The sequence below is a fragment of the Acinonyx jubatus genome, chromosome E2 (genome assembly GCF_027475565.1).
Source record: "Acinonyx jubatus isolate Ajub_Pintada_27869175 chromosome E2, VMU_Ajub_asm_v1.0, whole genome shotgun sequence".
NCBI classification, from domain to species: domain Eukaryota; kingdom Metazoa; phylum Chordata; class Mammalia; order Carnivora; family Felidae; genus Acinonyx; species Acinonyx jubatus.
Genome location: NC_069396.1, coordinates 60,435,878 through 60,453,682, shown reverse-complemented (window position 1 = coordinate 60,453,682; position 17,805 = coordinate 60,435,878). Strand labels below are relative to the sequence as shown.

General features: G+C 46.4%; 2 protein-coding genes across 6 annotated transcripts in view; one reads left to right on the top strand and one right to left on the bottom strand.

Moving 5' to 3' along the window:
• Window positions 1-10,158, bottom strand: part of LOC106988343 (zinc finger protein 324A) — a 38,556-nt gene extending 28,398 nt beyond the window's left edge. Inside the window, exon 1 of one of the 2 annotated variants that reach the window (XM_053211248.1) lies at window positions 9,576-10,158. The gene's annotated coding sequence lies outside the window, so the exon portion shown is untranslated. The remainder of the gene's footprint in view (window positions 1-9,575) is intronic. The other variant, XM_053211249.1, reaches the window with a different exon arrangement.
• A 185-nt stretch (window positions 10,159-10,343) lies between these two features.
• Window positions 10,344-17,254, top strand: ZNF132 (zinc finger protein 132). 4 transcript variants are annotated; one of them, XM_015086787.3, is made up of 3 exons: window positions 10,344-10,940; window positions 13,254-13,422; window positions 14,785-17,254. In XM_015086787.3, the coding sequence occupies exons 1-3, from the start codon at window positions 10,842-10,844 to the stop codon at window positions 16,713-16,715; spliced, it is 2,199 nt and encodes a 732-aa protein (XP_014942273.3). In that variant the 5' UTR covers window positions 10,344-10,841; the 3' UTR covers window positions 16,716-17,254. The 4 variants fall into 4 exon arrangements, with proteins under 4 accessions (XP_014942273.3, XP_053067210.1, XP_053067211.1 ...); XM_053211235.1 differs by having other exon boundaries at window positions 10,378-10,696; XM_027037542.2 differs by lacking the exon at window positions 10,344-10,940 and adding an exon at window positions 10,947-11,118.
• The last annotated feature ends 551 nt before the right edge of the window (window positions 17,255-17,805 follow it).

Genomic DNA, 17,805 nt, shown 5'->3' with positions numbered 1-17,805 from the left:
CAGGGTGTGCAAGGCAGCTGGCCTACTCTGTGTGTGTGTGTGTGTGTGTGTGTGTGTGTGTGTGTGTGTGTGTGTGTATGTATGCGTATGCATGTCTGTGTCTGTGGAGCTGTGTGTGTGCATGCACGTGCATGTGCCAGAACATCTAAAACAAAGCCCTCATGGCTCTGAGCACCTATGAACTGGGCTACTAATGTTCATCTTAACTCTACAGGAAGGCTGTCCTTTGAACCAGCCACAGAAGAAGGAGGTATTGAGAGATGGTCAGAAGCAGCCCTTCTGACATCATTTGAGCCCCCAGATCCACTCAGTGCCTGAAACCAGATACCAAGTGGACTTTAGGGTTCCATGCACCAAAACAGACCAAGACAATTCAATAAGAAAAAGGTAATCTTTTCAACCAATAGTGCTAGAACAACTGAATTGCTATATGTAACAACAACAAACCTGTAAGCTTACCTCAAGTCATATGCAAAAGTTAACTCAAAATTGATCATAGATGTAAGCATAAAACTCATTAACAATAAAAAATCTAGAAGAAAACATAGTGATCTTGGATTTGGTGGATTTCTTTTCTTTTCTTTTTTTTAGTAGCAGGCAAAAGTTTATTAGAGGATAAGATCAGAAAGGAAGAATCATTGGAAAGCTCTCTTTACAGAAAGGGGACATTCGAAAGTGAATGCCCGAGAACTATAGGCAAAGGTCCTTGTATTAAAAGGTTCTGGTCAGCCCTCAGATTTAGTGTATTTCTTAAGTATAACAAAAAGCATGAGAAGAAAAAGATAAATCAATTGGACTTAACAAAAATTTTTAACTTTTGCTTTTCTTTTTTTAAAATGTTTATTTTTGAGAGAGAGAGAAACACAGAATGAGAGTAGGGGAGGGGCAGAGACAGGGAGACACAGTATCTGAAGCAGGCTCCAGGCTCCAAGCTGTCAGCACAGAGCCCAACATGGGGCTCAAACCCACGACTGTGAGATCAGGACCTGAGCCAAAGTCAGAAGCTTAAACCAACTGAGCCATCCAGGTGCCCAAACTTTTGTTTCTCAATAGTCACTTCAACAAAATGAAAATGCAAGCCATAGACTGGAAGAACTATCTGCAAAACAAATCCTAACAAGGGATGTGAATCTAGAACCTATGAGGAACACTTACAAAAGACAACCTAATTTTTAAAAAAATGGTCAGTGACTTGAACACTCACTTCACTAAAGAAGACATATGAGGGGTGCCTGGGTTGCTCAGTTAAGTGTCTGTCTTTTGATTTCAACTCAGGTCATGATCTCACAGGTGTGGGATCAAGCCCCATGTAGGGCTCCATGCTGACAACATGGAGCCTTCTTGGGATTCTCTCTCTTCCTCTCTCTCTGCTCCTCCCCCACTTGAGTTTTTTTTCTCTCTCTCTCTCTCAAAATAAATATTAAAAAAGTTATCATAGGGGCGCCTGGGTGGCTGGGTCGGTTGAGCGTCTGACTTCGGCTCAGGTCATGATCTCACCGTCCGTGAGTTCGAGCCCCGTGTCGGGCTCTGTGCTGACCGCTCAGAGCCTGGAGCCTGTTTCAGATTCTGTGTCTCCCTCTCTCTCTGCCCCTCCCCTGTTCATGCTCTGTCTCTCTCTGTCTCAAAAATATATAAACATTAAAAAAAAATTTAAAAAAAAAGTTATCATAGAATGGACCATAAATGGAAATGTAAGAGCTAAAACTATAAAGCTAATAGGAGAAAAATTTTGACTGAGTTAGGCAAAGAATTTTTTAGATATGAACCAGAAGACAAAACATAAAAGGAAAAACTAACAAATTAGACTTCATCACAATGTAAAATATTGCTTTTCAAGGGGCACCTGGCTGGCTCAGTCAGTAGAGTATGCTATTCTTGATGTCAGGGTTGTGACTTCAAGCCCCATGTTGGGCATAGAGTTTACATTTAAAAAATAAATAAAAATAAAATATTGCTCTTCAAAAGATGTCATTATGAAAATTAAAACAAGGGGCGCCTAGGTGGCTCAGTTGGTTAAGTGTCTGACTTTGGCTCAGGTCATGATCTTGCGGTTCATGAGTTCGAGCCCCATGTCAGGCTCTGTGCTGATAGCTCAGAGCCTGGAGCCTGCTCTGGATTCTGTGTCTCCCTCTCTCTCTCTGTCCCTCCCCTGCTCATGCTCTGTCTTTCTCTCTCTCTCAAAAATAAATCAACATTAAACAAAAATTAAAACAAGCTACAGGCTGAGATGAAACACCTGTACATATATATGGAGTCTTAATACAGAATATATAAAGAATTTGAACAACTCAATAAGAAGACAACCCAAGTAGGGGCACCTGGGTGGCTCAGTTGGTTAAGAGTCCAACTTCAGCTCAGGTCATGATCTTGCCGTCCGTGAGTCTGGGCCCCAGGTCGGGCTCTGTGCTGACAGCTCAGAGCCTGAAGCCTGTTTCAGATTCTGTGTCTCCCTCTCTCTCTGCCCCTCCCCTGCTCATGCTCTGTCTCTCTGTCTCTGAAAAATGAATAAACCATCAAAAAAATGAAAGAAAAAAAAAGACAACCCAAGTAAAAATGAGCAAAAAGATTTGAGTAGACATTTTATCAAAGAAGATAAACAGTTAATAAGCACAAGAAAAGATGCCTGACATCATTATTCATTAGGAGAATATACATTAAAATCCCCTTGAGACTATTATTTGATGGGCACAGAGTTTCAGTTTATAATAATGAAAAAGTTGGAGAGATGTTTAGGAGTGATAGTTGTAGAACTGTGTGTTTACTTAATGTCATTGGACTATACACCTAAAAATAGAAGTTTTAGGGGCACCTGGGTGGCTCAGTCAGTTGAGTGTCCAACATCAGCTCAGGTCATGATCTCGAGATTTGTGGGTTTGAGCCCCGAATTGGGCTCCACACTGATAGTGCAGAATCTGCTTGAGATTCTCTCCTCTCTCTGCCCCTCCCCCACTCACACTTTCTCTCACTCTCAAAATAAATAACACTTAAAAAATAGAAGTTTTGTGTATATTTTACCACAATTTTAAAAAATCCATTGAGATACCACTTCACACTAGTATGGCAACACCAAGTATTGGCAGGAAGGTGGAGAAAATGGAACAGTTCTACAGTGCTGGTGGGAATATAAAATAGTAGAGACGCTTTGGAAAAATTTGGCAGTAAAGAGTTAAAGTGAACTTCACTCAGCAGTTCCACTCCTAGAAACTGTCAGGCAGAAAGACCTTCCTCTGCTCTATAATCCTTCTAAATGGACTTAGAACCAAATGGACATGAGACAGATTAACAGGAGAAAATAATATTTAATGAGTGCATATACAGGGAATCCACAGACAGGAAATTTCAAAGACAATGGGGCACATGAAGCTCACATGAGCTGAGGAGAGGGGCAGAGGTCTGAGGATATGAAAAGGAGAAAGCTTTTAGCAAGAAGGTGAAAGATGTTTAGAAACACAAGTTTGCTCTATGAGGCAGACAAATTCCTTAGGCAAAGGGAAGTGTCTGTTAATTGCTCTCTTCCTATTACAGGCTCTCCTTCCAATGTAAATTAGACAGTTGTGGGAAAGGCAGAGAGCTTTTCCTGCATCTGCTGGGTTTTGATTACTTAAAAAAAAAATTATTTATTTTGAGAGAGAGAGAGAGAGAAGCTGAGAGAGAATCCCAAGCAGGCCCTGCGCTGCCAGTGCAGAACCCGATGTGGGAGTTGAATTCCCCAACTATGAGATCACAACCCAAGCAGAAATAAAAAGTTGGACGCTTAAGTGACTGAGCTACCCAGGCGCCCCTAACTCAAAATAATCTTTATGCTGAAGAGGCCCATCTTGGGGCAGCCTGCCCTCAGCCCCTACACAATCTACCCAAGCAGCAAGAAAACATACATCTACAGAAAGACTTGTAAGCAAATATGCCTAGCAGCATTATTTGTAATGGCCAAGAACTGTTGTCTATCAATTAATGACAAATAAAATGTGGTATATCCATACAAGGGAATATTATTCAGCAATAAAATGGAATAAAATACTGATATATAACATAACATGAATAAACCTCAAGAACAGACTAAGCCAGTTAGGCACCCCCAGAATAAAGTTTAAAGAGCAAAAACAAACAAACAAACAAAAAACCAAAAAACAAAACCCTCAACAACATTATGCTAAGTGATAGAAATGACACACAAAGGGATATATATTATATGATTCCATTGATACCAAATATCAGGAAAGGCAAAAGTATAGAGATATAACATGGATTAGTGGTTGCCAGGGGCTGAGGATGGGAGTGGTTTTGGCTATATAAGTGTCCAGGGGCACCTACGTGGCTCACTTGGTTAGGTGTCCTACTCTTGATTTTGGCTCGAGTCATGATCTCGTGGATTTGTGAGTTCAAGCCCCACATGGGGTTCTATGCTGACAGCATGGAGCCTGCTTGGGATACTCTCTCTCTCTCTGCTCTTCCTCGGCTCATGCTCTCTCTCTCCCTCTCTCAAATTAAACAAATAAACTTAAAAAAAAAAAAGTGTCCAACCGCACATTTTGAGGCAATGGGAATGGGGTGAGATAATAATGGTTGTACAACTCTATAATTTTACTAGAAATCATTAATTATGCAATTATAATGGATGTATTCTATAATATGTAAATTATACTTCAATAAAGCCATTTAACAAAAAGGCTATGGGCTGTTCTTTCTCACAGTCCTGGAGTTCCTGACCACATGGTGATGACCAAAAGTATCCAGCCCACTAAGAGATGACAGGAATGCATAAAAAATATGTTGACTACAGCTGTGGGAGATATACAGATCCACACCTGCACACTTTTTTTTTTTTTTTAATATTTATCAATTTTTGAGAGAGAGAGACAGAGCATGAGCAGGGGAGGGGCAGAGAGAGAAGGAGACACAGAATCCGAAGCAAGCTCCAGGCTCTGAGCTGTCAGCACAGAGCCTGACACAGGGCTCAAACCCACAAACCGCAATATCATGACCTGAGCCAAAGTCAGACACTTAACTGACTGAGCCACCCAGGCGCCCCAACACCTGCACACCTCAATCCTGCAAAGGCCCAGACATCAAAACAGTTCACCAGGCTCCCCACACCTTATTTCCTCACACTCAGTATTCTTTACCCATTTACAGTACTCAATTCATCCTTGTACAAACACAAGTGGATGATATATTACCAGGGTCTGGCCTTCAGAGTGCTTCCTTTCACCACTGCTGGGTGGAAGAGACATTTCCTAAAACACAGACCATTATCTTGCTTCTTCCAGACTGCTGACTGGCTTTTCCAGGCGAACTCCAGGTGAGAAGCTTTAGAACACAGAGGCTTTCATTCTTTGTGAGAGAACATGGGGTAGAAATGCAAATTGGGTCACATCTGGTCAGAAATGCTCCATGCCTTACTGTTGTGCCCTGTCAGGTCCTATAGGGAACCTGATAACCAGTCTGAGAACTCTGTTCTGTTTCCAATTCACTCCCGATAAACAGGACTCCAATATCAAAGGTGAATTAATTGGTGATGTATTCAGTATCAAATGGTGCAGAGCAGTCTGAAGTCAGTACCAGAGCTGGGTAATGATAGCAATGCATATAAACTATGTTATGAGTACCTGGAGAAACTCAATGAAGACATCATGGATGTCAAAGGCAGATTTCACAAGGTCCATAAACAATGGGAAAGCTTCCCTAGAAGCCCTCCAGGAACTATCTTATCAGGCCCCTTGCTCAGAGCAAGAGTCATGTCCATGCCAAACTCAGTCATGGGTGAGCAGTAGGACATCACTTCAATGGGTGCAGGGCCACCACCATCCTTCCAGAGGAGGGCAAGCAGGGAACAGGGGCTGCTTACACTGAGTAATAGATGACCATCAAACACAGAAGGACATTTTCCATAGCATCCAGCGGTGTGACAGCTGGTCACAAAGTACAGTATGGCCCCTATAGGGGCCCCTACAGGGCATTCGTGGAGTTAATCTCTGCAGGTAGAAGTTCTGGGGCGCCAGGTGGATCAGTCTGTTGAAGAGCCGACTCTTGATTTCAGCTCAGGTCATGATCTCATGGTTGTGGGCTCGAGCCCCACATCAGGCTCTGTGCTCACAGCGCAGAGTCTGCTTTGGATCCTCTGTCTCCCTCTCTCTCTGCCCCTCCCCCCTCTCAGAAATAAATAAGCGTTAAAAAATTAAAAAAAAATAACTTCTATACAAGGTACAACTTGTGGCTGAAGGCTATTTGTATACGGTATTTTTCAGGTGTTAATTCTTTTATATTGAATGAAGTTTTTAAAACATAATTTAAAAGAAAATGTTAAAAAAAAAGGGGGGGGGCGGGGGCAGCTGAAGACTTTACTAAATTCACTGCTCCTAAAATGGCTTTTCACTAGTGAAGGTTTTGTGCTGGTTGGTGGGCAGGAGCTGTGGCTGAGTCTCCCATACCAGCTGTACACACAGGAGCTTTCTCCAGTGTGAATATTTCTATGCAGGACCCAGCAGGAGCTGCTTTGCTCTCCTATTCACTACACTCACAATGCAGTAACTTGCTGCTGCAAAACTTGATTAAATCTGGGCAAGGAGGCTATCCAACACCAGCTGCACTCCTTATGCCTTTCTCCAGTGGGGACTGTGTGAAAGAGGTTCAGTTTTCCTGAGAGCTTTCAGGTGGTTACTGCATTTGTACAACTGTTCTCTGGCATGAATCTTTTGGTGCTAACAAGAATAGAGCTCTGAATGCAGATGTCCACATTCTCGGCACTTGACTCCTTTGGTGCAAGGGGAAATGCAAAAGTTTGCTCAAGGCTGGGCCACACTCCCTGCCTTAATGAGTGTTTTCTAAGGGGCAAACATTCTCATTCTCAAAAGGAATAGAGCTCTGGCTGGAGGCTTTCTCCCATTACAACAATCATGACATTTGAAGACATGAATGTACTTCTGCTTTCTCAGAATGGAGACAAAGGTGAAGGGCTTCCCATCTTCCCAATGTACTTGGGATTTTTTTCCCATTCTGAAAATTAAAAAAAAATTTTTTTTAATGTTTTACTTATTTTTGAGAGAGAGACAGAGTGCGAGTAGGAGCGGGGCAGAAAAAGAGGGAGACACAGAATCTGAAGCAGGCTCCAGGCTCTGAGCTGTCAGCACAGAGCCTGACGTAGGGGCTTGAACCCATGAACCGCGAGATCATGACCTGAGCTGTAGTCGGCCGCTCCCATCGACTGAGCCACCAAGGCGCCCCCCATTCTGGTATTTTTTATTGATTGAACACCTCTCCATATACCATGTGTTTACTGGGTGTCTCTTCAGTGTCAGTTCTCTGTGAGTTCTGCAAAAGGGCCTCAGTGTCTGGTGACAGGCAGGTGCTATGCAGTGAGGGTGGTCCAGCCACTGACATTATATCCACCTTCCTTAGAGGAAGCAAGCAGTCCCATAAAGAGATAAATTTTATTTTTCCTTAAAAAAATTTTTGAGAGAGAGAGAGAGAGAGAGAGAGAGAGAGAGAGAGAATATCTCAAGCAGGCTCCACACTCAGCATGGACCCAGATGGGGGCTTGATCCCAAGACCCTGGGATCATGACCTGGGCTGAAATCAAGAGTTGGACATTCAACTGACTGAGCTACCCAGGCACCCTTTCAAGAACTACTTAAGGATACGTATCAGCTCAGAACATGTTAAGGGGAGGCCAATGGTGGAGGATCTGACCATAAAAGGGGAGAAGGCGAAAGACTGAGAGGAAAAGGATACAGAGGGATCAGCCAGGAAATATGAGTCAAGGGAAAGTAGAATGAAGTTCCAGAATGACAGAAAAGAGGCATGGCTACTCACTTTGGCACCAGGGTAAGAGAGGGCACAGGCCAGGTACCAGGTGAGAGACAAGCCCGCTGCCACAGGCCCTCCCCTACCAGTCTTGCACGGACCAGGACTGGTCCTCCATGGGCCTCTCTGGTCATGGACTGATTCAAGCTGCCCTGTTCAGGTCTCCTGGCCATGTTCACCTTGGGTGACCACATTGATGGTAGTGCAGGCAGTCATTCTTATGGGGGGTCAAGTGGCTTGTGAGAGGCCAGCCCCAGGTCTGTCATGATTCACCCATGACAGACTGAGGTGGATAAGGATCACTTATGCATCTGGAGAACTGAATCTCACAAAATGAACAACCAGGAAAGATCTCAGGGGAAAGGTGCATTGTCCCCACAATCAGTGATCGTGTCTGTGTCCATGTGCCATCACAGGGGCTGACAAGGGGCAGCTGGCAGAAAACCTGCTGGAATGAGGAAGTGTGACAGAGGAGAAAGAAAAGCAACACACCTCGACTGGGTCACTTGGCCAGATAATAACCAAGCTGGATGTGATCTGCTATGCAAGTTGTGATACTTTTGACCCTTGACCTAAAAGATACTGGAGTTGTTTATACAGCAGTCTGGGAGAAGATGTATCAAGACATGGGCCAGCACCAGGACCAGCCGCATATCCCATGGGGAACATAGTGGCCTAACCTGGTGAGGACAGCACCATGTCATGGTAGTAGCCCTACTGTGTCTCATGAAGGAGCCCCACTTTTTCTGAGAGCAGTATGTGACCTTCTTAAAAGTCACTGGGCCTTGCTATAGCAGGCCAGGGAGCAGATGGATGCAACCTAAGCACTGGGCATGGGACCTGGGACCCCAGTCTCTGTCCTGCGGCCACCTCCCTTTATGTCTCCCAACCTTGTCCCCTGACATGCCTGCTTACCCTCTCATATCTGAAAGGGTGGGCCCTCCTCCTGGATGTGCCCTCTCCCCGGATCCATTGGTCTTTGGACAGTGCTTCTCCTTTTCTGCACCCATCTCCTCCACCCGGCCACTGGTCCTTATCCTGGACACCCCACACTCACCTCAGGGCCACTTATCTGCAACCACAACCTAAGACTCTCCTTCCAAAATGCCATTCTCAGGCCCTTCCTTGGTCCAGGCCACCAGTGAACTGCAACCTGGAGATCGGAGGCCAAACCAAAACTCCCTATGTGTCCATGGCACGTAGTCACTTCCACTTAGAAGTCCACATCTACAAAATCCAACTGCTAATCTTCCCCAAAATATCCTCCTCTTGCCAAACTCCCATCTCCATGTACAATATCTCATTCTTCCTAAACACTCGGGATGGTCTTTTATCCACCACTTACGTTCACTCGTCACATGTAGCAGGAAATCCCATTAACTTCATCTTGAAAATCTAACCGAAATCTGATCACTTCTCTCACCTCTCCTACTTCTACCCTGGACAGGCCATCATCATAACTGTCTGGAAGAATATTGCAGCAGCATCCTCACAACCCCTGGCCACAACCCCTCTCCCACCGGTGTGTTGACTCAGTATGTTTACTTGGTATTCATTGGGATACTTTCAAAATCCTAAATCCAGACAATGGATATCCCGCTTCTATTCAAAAATTTCTACGACTCCCAGCACATTCAGCCAATGAATAGAGGCAGGACTCCTCTCTTCGTGCAGTGGAAGAATGAGAATTTTCCTGAATGTTCTCAGGTCAGTCTCACCTCCGAATCTTTGCACATGCAGATCCCTCTGTCTGTACCCTCTACATCTTAACATACCGAATTCTGGGATGAAGACTCCCCACCTGCGAACGCTCCATCATCCAGAACATCGAGGCCTGTAGCTCAGTCGGGGACTCAGGACACTGGGACTCCAAGTCAGGTCGGGTGGAAGAATCCTTCAGCCGTGACTAGTTGATCGGCTCACTCATCACGCCCGTAGTCCAGCCACAAGCTGGTCATGAGCTCGGAACGCGTGGCTTTGAGCCTCCGTCCCCCGCTCTGTAAAGCAGACACAACGCCAAGGGCGACGACTCCCGGGCGGGCTCCAAAGGAGGTCCTTGCAGACATCCCCGCGAGGTAGCCCCCCCTACTGCCAAGGATATCCGGGCTTGGGTAGTCAGGACATTCTCTGGGGTCAAGGGATGCACAGGGCACGGAGACGGAATCTCCCCGACTCTCGAATCTTCCCTGCATCCGTTCCCGCAGGCCCAGTGAGCCTCCCGGCACCATCCACGGCCAGGCAACTTGATTCCTCCTCCAACACCGATAAAACGGCAAGCTGCCAAAGAAACAACCGAAAACCAGAAGCCACCACGCGCTGGCGCGGCGGTTCCGGAAACGCCTCTCCCCTAGGCTATCATTGGCCAGAGCCCAGACCGCGGCCTCGGAAACGCCCCTCGCCCAGGTTCTCCCTGGGAGGCTCTGAGAAGACGCTTGATGAGAGGCTTTCTGGGGAATGTAGTTCGCGACGCGTGAGCAGTGACGCGACGTGTGTGTGTGTGTGTGTGTGTGTGTGTGTGTGTGTGTGTGTGTGTGAGTGTGTGTGTGTGTGTGTGTGTGTGTGTGTGTGTGTGTGTGTCCTGATCACCCAGGCAACGACCCGGAGGCACAGCTACTAGTTGTAGAAACTAGCGTGGTTGCGAGCGGCGGGCCCAGAGCATTTGCCCGCTCAGAGTCTGGGCGTTTCTGCGCTAGCAGCAGAGGACAGGGCGGGACTTCCGTCGTCGCCATTGCACTCTTTGCCGCGCAGTTGGTGGGCTGGTTGGCAGTCGGCTGCTGGGACCAGAGATGGGCATAGGGAAGTCCCGGGACTGTCACCGCACCACTGCATGCACTTTTACCCCTCGGCTAATGGTTCCTCCTTCCTGAGCCTTGGTTTCCCCAGATGTAGAACGGAGGTAATGTACTCCGCCTTAGCCCCACGGTCCCCGGAGACAGCTCCCAGGTCCTTGGGCGCATTTTATACGGGGGAAGACTTACTAAAACCCTGAGTGCGACCGTCAGCACGCGGTCACCCCAGGCAGTGGGGGCGTAGGGTTTTGGATGACCCCGCAGTGCTTGTCACTGTCGCTGCCTTGCACGACCCCGCCCACTCCACAGACTCTGACCAGGCCAGCAACCTCGCTGATGGACCCCGGGCAGGTGAGTGGAGGGTGCCCCAGTTCTTCGCCCGCTGGTATCCCTGCCCTCCCGATCCTGGAGCCCCTGTACTAGAGAATGACGGTGTCCTGGACTCTTCGCCTATACTTGAGTCTGGAGCCCAGGGTCACTCTTCCTAGCATCCTGAATCCAAGCTGGACGTTATATGGATGGGTTCACTGTAAGTTAGCAACCTCCTCAGGAGCTGCCCTGGTGTAATCTGAAACCGACCCCAGAGGTGGAGGGTAGGGAGAGAGTGAAGAAAGAGGCACGTCACTCCAGACTGGTTGGTGCAGGTTTAATAAGCAAGGACAGGTACATAGGAAGCTTGCCTTGGGCAGCCACAAGAGTAGATCTCCACACCAGGCCAACAAATCTTAAAAGTTTATATGGAGACTTTAACTTGGTTCAGTCAAGTATACCATCCAGATGGTGTCAGTGTCAGATCACAATCTCAAGGCTATATCCCTGGGGGAATTTCTGGGAGTGGGGAAGAATACACATTCCAAGGACAGGAGATGATGACAAGCCTCCCATTGCCCAGGTCCAGGTCATGGGTCAACTGGCAGTCACATCCTCTTGATGACTTCCCCCCCCCCCCCCCGCCAAAGGTTCATATTTCTGGAATCCTATGGGATAAGGTCTGGAAGGGTATCCCAGGCACAGGGACCAGCATGTGCAAATTTCTTGAAGGTGAGTATAAGGTGGAAGTGTTCAAGGAACTGCAGGTCTGCATTTCATCTGGTGAACATAGAAAGCATGGGAACAGGTCTCGGCCTGGAATGGCAGGCTGAGGAGCTGGGTCTCTATTCTGAGCATGGTGAATCCCGGAAAGTTTAGAGCAGAGGAGGGAGGTGATCTGATTCAGATCTTAATAGGCTCCCTCTGGATGGCCAGGAGAGAACAGAGTTCTCTCTGGAGGTGAAGTTGGAGGCAGGAAGACCACTGAGTCTTCCATTGAGTGACAGCAACAGTTCAAGTGTGTGCTTTGGTGGCTGGACCAAAGGTAGAAGTAGGAGAAATTGTTGGCTCCTGAATCTCCCTTTTAAGTAGGGTGGACTAGATTTCCTGCTGTGAGGCAGTGAGATATCAGGGTTGACCCAGACAGGTTTGTCAGGTGTGGAAGTTGGCATGAGGAGTAGATTTCAGAGGGAAGATGAAGAGCTAGGTTTTAGCCGTATTGTATTTGAGGTGTCCTGTAGACTGCCAAATGGAAGTGCCAAGTATGCTTTATGCTGGAGACATCCAAGGGAGACTTGTGTGTTGACATTATGTGTGGCTGGGGGTTGACCAGAATGGTGACCAAGCCTCTACCTAGAGACTAGACCTGGGATGAAAAAAATGAAGCATGAAAGTAACAGAGGTAGGATGACAGTGGGGTCTGAGATGAGACTGGTTTACCTCTCTACAGCTCACCAGGTTTTTGTGGCCATCCTCCTTGGGGTCTGGGGTTTTTTTTCAGGGTGGAGGAGTAATCAGGGGCAGAAAGGGTCAGTCTAAACTAAGAGTCCCCAAGCCTAGGGTCTGGGATTTGTCTATCTGTGAAAACAGCTACGACTGCTGAAGGGAAAGCATGTAGAGGGTGGAGGTGGAAGAGAGCAGGGGTGTTTAAGATCTATTCATGATTCTGGGGAGCTGAAGGCTGAAGCAACAAGGCAAAGTGGGGAGGCATTAACCAGAAGTGATGATTGTCTCTGGCAGTGGCGATTTTTGGAGATGTGGGGCAAGCCAGGCTTAGTATTGAATCCTGGTTGCCCATTTTATGTTGGGTATGCCATGTGCACAGTGGGATATAGGAACTAGGGATATGCCGGTGGTGTGGACAGGAAGGGAAGGTGGGGGCTGGGGAGTGGGTGTCCAAAGAGTGACATGTACAAGGTAAGGGAATGTGAACCAATGGGCCCAGGGCCCTGGCACTAGAGGCTTAAGGGAGGAAATAGAGTCCAAATTTTCTTATACTTGGGAGGTGTGATCTGGGGGACACAAAGGAGCTTGTTTAGTGTGAAGAGTGGGTTCCTGGCTAGCACAGAGCACAGACAGCATCTGTATCAGCTTTTTGTGCCTCTAGATTGGATTGGATTGGTCTGGCTACAGTAACTAGTGAGACGACAAGGATAAAGGGACATCTGTGGTGACAGGGCCTCTTATCTCCTCTGAGGTGGGGGCCTGAGGAGGAGGAGGAGCTGTGGGTGGGTGAGGGAAGGATGGACTGAGGGAGTCACAAGAAGAGAAGATGCCAGTGGTAGATGTAGCAGAACTCTGAGTCATAGGTCAAGGAACTGGATGTGTCCATTTGACTTTTTGTTTGCTTTTCAGCCCATCTGTTGGCCTTCTAGCTTAGCTGTTTCATCATTGCAAAGCCCAGTGACCTTTGAAGATGTGGCTGTGTACTTTTCCAAGGAGGAGTGGGGGCTTCTTGATGCAGGCCAGAGGGACCTGTACCACAATGTTATGCTGGAGAACTTTGAGCTCATGACCTCACTTGGTAAGGCCTTTCTGCCCTGCCCCAGCATGGTGACCAGCTTCTTCCCTTTTACCTTCTTCCCATAGAGAGTTTTCTGTTCATCCCAAAGTTGGACCATTGGCACTGGTTCTTCCCAGGTTTCCTGTTATAGATGCTGTGGATGCTAGGACTGGGCTGTGTGCATTCTCCTTGTATTTCTCTGAGCAGCCTCATAAATAGTCCTAATAGCTGTTGCCCAGGGGCCTTGTGGGAACAGAGGTTGGGAATCAGGGACATATGGTGTGCCTCATGGATCCCACTAAGCTAGACCAATTTCTGGCTCGGTGACCCACAATGGGGCCATGCCCAGAATCTGTCCCTTCCCCCATGGGACTTTTTTTTTTAAACTTTGTTGAGCTATACCATAAAATTCATACTTCAGAATGTATAATTCAGTGGTTTTTAGGTATTTGCAGAGTTGTATAAATATCACCATAATCTAACATTTTTATCACCTAAAGAGAAATTGTACCCATTAACAGTCATTCCTCATCTTCCCTCATCTCTTCTTCCTCAGCCTTAGGCAACTGCTAATATACTTTATGACTATATAGATTTGCTTATTTAAACATTTCATATAAATGGAGTCACACAGTATATGTTTCTCTGTGAATGGCTTTCAGTTAGTGTAATGTTTGTAAGGTTAATCCACGTTGTAGCATTTACCAGTACTTCATTCTTTTTTATGGCCAAATAATTTTCCATTGTGTAGATATACAATGGTTTGTTTATTCATTCATCAGTTGATGAGCATTTGTCTTGTTTCCACTTTTTGGCTGTTATGAAAAACGTTGCTATGAACATTCATGTACAAGTTTTTACGTAAGTATGTTTTCATTTCTCTTGGGTAGATACATAGTGGAATTGCCAAGGTGTTTTCCAAATTGGCGGCACCATTTTATATTCCCACTGCAGTGTATGAGTGTTCCAATTTTTCTACTTCCTTATCAACACTTGTTATTGTCTGTTTTCTTATAGATAGCCTAGTTGGTGTGAAATGGTATCTCACTGTAGTTTTGGTTTGCATTTCTCTAATAACTAATAATGTTGAGCAACTTTTCATGTGCTTGTTGGCCATTTGTTTATGTGTATGTATATATACATATCTCCTTTTAGGAAATGTCTATTCAAGTCCTTTGTCATTTCCTCTAGTAAGGCCTCCTTTATTCTGTAGCTTGGCTATCCCTGTCCTACACAGTGGGCCCTTCACTCTTCTTCTGGCCCCCTTGACCTGTCACCATCCCTTGGACCCATTGCTGTATATGTCCAGCCACACATTTCTAATGAAATCACCCTTTCCACCAAGTGGAGCACTCAGGTTACCAGAAATTTCTCTGCTTTTAGGTTGTTGGCATGGAGTGGAAGATGAGGGGGCCCATTCCAAGCAGAATGCTTCTATACAAGGGATGTTACAGGTCAGGATCCCCACTGCAAATCCTTCCATGCAGAAGGCTGACACCTGTGATATGTGTGGCCCATTCTTGAAAGACATTTTGCACCTGGATGAACATCAAAGAACATATCCTGAGAGTACCCTCTATACATGTGGAGCATGTGGAAGAGAGTTTTGGTTCAGTGTGAACCTTCACCAGCACCAGGAGGAGCACAGTAGAGAAAAGCCCTTCAGATGGGACAAGGACAGGGACTCATTTGTGGAACGCTCTATAGTCCATCTGTCAGAGAAGACTTTCACTTGTGGGGAAGATGGTGAGGATGCCTTGGACAGCCATGACCGCTTCCAGCATCCAGCCATTGAGAGCAGTGGGAAGCCATATAGAAGCACAGAGTGCAGGAAGGCCTTTTCACACAGTTCTAATCTTGAGCAGCTCTTAGAAGTCCATTCCACCCAGGAGCTCTTCAAGTGCAACGACTGTGGAAAAGTCTTTCAGAAGAGCTCCACCCTCCTCAACCACCTGAGAATTCATTCTGAAGAGACACTGTTTAGATGCCCAACAGTTGAAAATTCCTTAGAGGAGAAATCAACCCTTGTTAATCACCAAAAATGTCATAATGAAGAGACATGTCATGTATGTAAAGAGTGTGAGAAGACCTTCAGTCACCCTTCTAAACTGAGGAAGCACCAGAAATTTCACACTGGAGTAAAACATTATAAGTGCAATGATTGTGGGAAAACCTTCAGCCACAAACTCACACTTGTTCATCACCAGCGAATTCATACAGGAGAAAGACCTTATGAGTGCAGTGAATGTGGGAAAGCCTTTAATAACAGGTCACACCTCACTCGACATGAGAAAGTTCACACTGGAGAAAGGCCTTTTGAGTGCAGCAAATGTGGAAGAGCCTTCAGCCAAAGCTCTAATTTCCTTCGGCACCAGAAAGTTCACACCCAAGTAAGACCATATGAGTGCAATCAATGTGGTAAAGCCTTCAGCCGTAGCTCTGCTCTCATTCAACACTGGAGAGTTCACACTGGAGAAAGGCCTTATGAGTGCAGCGAGTGTGGAAGAACTTTTAATAATAACTCCAACCTTGCTCAGCACCAGAAAGTTCACACTGGAGAACGGCCTTTTGAGTGCAGTGAATGTGGAAGAGACTTCAGCCAGAGCTCCCACCTCCTTCGACATCAGAAAGTTCACACTGGAGAACGGCCTTTTGAGTGCAGTGAATGTGGAAAAGCCTTCAGCAATAGCTCCACTCTCATTCAGCACCAGAAAGTACATACCGGGCAAAGGCCTTATGAATGCAGTGAATGTAGAAAGGCCTTCAGTCGCAGCTCCAGCCTGATTCAGCACTGGAGAATTCACACCGGCGAAAGGCCTTATGAGTGCAGTGAATGTGGGAAAGCCTTTGCTCACAGTTCCAGTCTCATTGAGCACTGGAGAGTTCACACAAGAGAAAGGCCTTATGAGTGCAGTGAATGTGGGAAATTCTTTAGCCAGAACTCCATTCTCATTAAACATCAGAAAGTTCACACTGGAGAAAGGCCTTATCAGTGCAGCGAATGTGGGAAGTTCTTTAGCCGAAAGTCCAGCCTTATTTATCACTGGAGAGTTCACACTGGAGAAAGGCCTTATGAGTGCAGTGAGTGCGGGAGAGCCTTCAGCAATAATTCTCACCTGGTTCGTCACCAGAGAGTTCACACACGGGAAAGGCCCTATGAGTGCAGTCAATGTGGGAAAGCCTTTAGTGAACGATCCACACTTGTTCGACACCAGATAGTACACACCAGAGAAAGGACTTATGAGTGTGGCCACTGTGGAAAAATTTTTAGCCGTCTTTGCAATCTTGCTCAGCATAAAAGGATTCATACCTGAGTGGAGTCTTATGGAAATGGTCCTTCTGAGAAGATTTTCAGCCAAGTCAAACTTGGAGCAGAATACCCACAGAGAAGTTACCTACATGTACCACTAATTTGGAAAAGTCTTCAAAAGCTACCCTGGCCTTTCTCAGCAGCCCAGAGCTGAGCTCTCTCCCCTATGGAGCACAAATCCGTTTTGAACCTGCCTGGATCCAAATATTTGCAACAGTCATCTACATATGCATGGAAAAAACAGCTCCCTGTGCCTCCTTTCCACTTTCCTGGAGGAAAACAAACTTATCCTGGGCCCATTGGAATGGCTTCATTCCCACTGCCTCTGAGAGGGTTAGGAAATGAACTGACCCCAGGCTGGTTGAGGGGCCTTGAGGGATGTCCAGTTTGGGCTTCTCAGGAAGACGCACATTCCTCATGGATGTTGTCATGTCTGCATGTAATCCCAATGATGTGTCCACTGAGCCCACACATTACCCTTCCCTGGAACCATTTACCCTGGTCTTCTCTATCCAGCATGATAATAAAGACTTCATTGATCAACCCAGCTTAATCTTGGGGGTTGGGGTGGGGTAGGTTGAAAAAAGAAGCAGGTAGAGTGGGGGAAGGCTGATACAGGGCACCTGACAACATCTACCTCAGGGTATAAAAGGAACATAGGGAATTGCTCTATGATCTTTTGTGGCCCACTTCGCATTGCATTTGAAGGACTGGGGAAAACTGAAGGGCTCATAAAGTAAACATAGTGGCCTGTGTTTCAGAGATACCTGAAGGCCCAGAGCTCACCCTGAAGAAGGAGGATGTTAGTCTGCAACATTAGAATGGTCTATTGGATTAGAGGGCAGGTCCCTAGTTCACAGAGAGAACTCTGGGTTCCCCCATGTGAGGAGAAGCTGTCTTCTGGTTCCTAATAAGGGGGTATGACCCTGGGAGGCCAGTAGAGGCCTATTGAATACTGTATCCACCTAGTGGATAGAGAAACACTGGGTGTGAAGTAATAGGGAGTTGGGGAGACTAGGAAACTATAGGCCCATAAGGATAAGGAGTAACCACAGTTCTCCATTAACTGTGGCTCTGCAGGTGAGGCACGTATA

Excerpts from the sequence above, each read along its gene's own strand:
- ZNF132 (XM_015086787.3), top strand. The coding sequence starts at position 10,842 with ATGACCCCGCAGTGCTTGTCACTGTCGCTGCCTTGCACGACCCCGCCC. Across the intron at positions 10,941-13,253 it reads CGCTGATGGACCCCGGGCAG|CCCATCTGTTGGCCTTCTAG; the intron begins GTGAGTGGAGGG and ends TTTGCTTTTCAG. Across the intron at positions 13,423-14,784 it reads TGAGCTCATGACCTCACTTG|GTTGTTGGCATGGAGTGGAA; the intron begins GTAAGGCCTTTC and ends CTCTGCTTTTAG.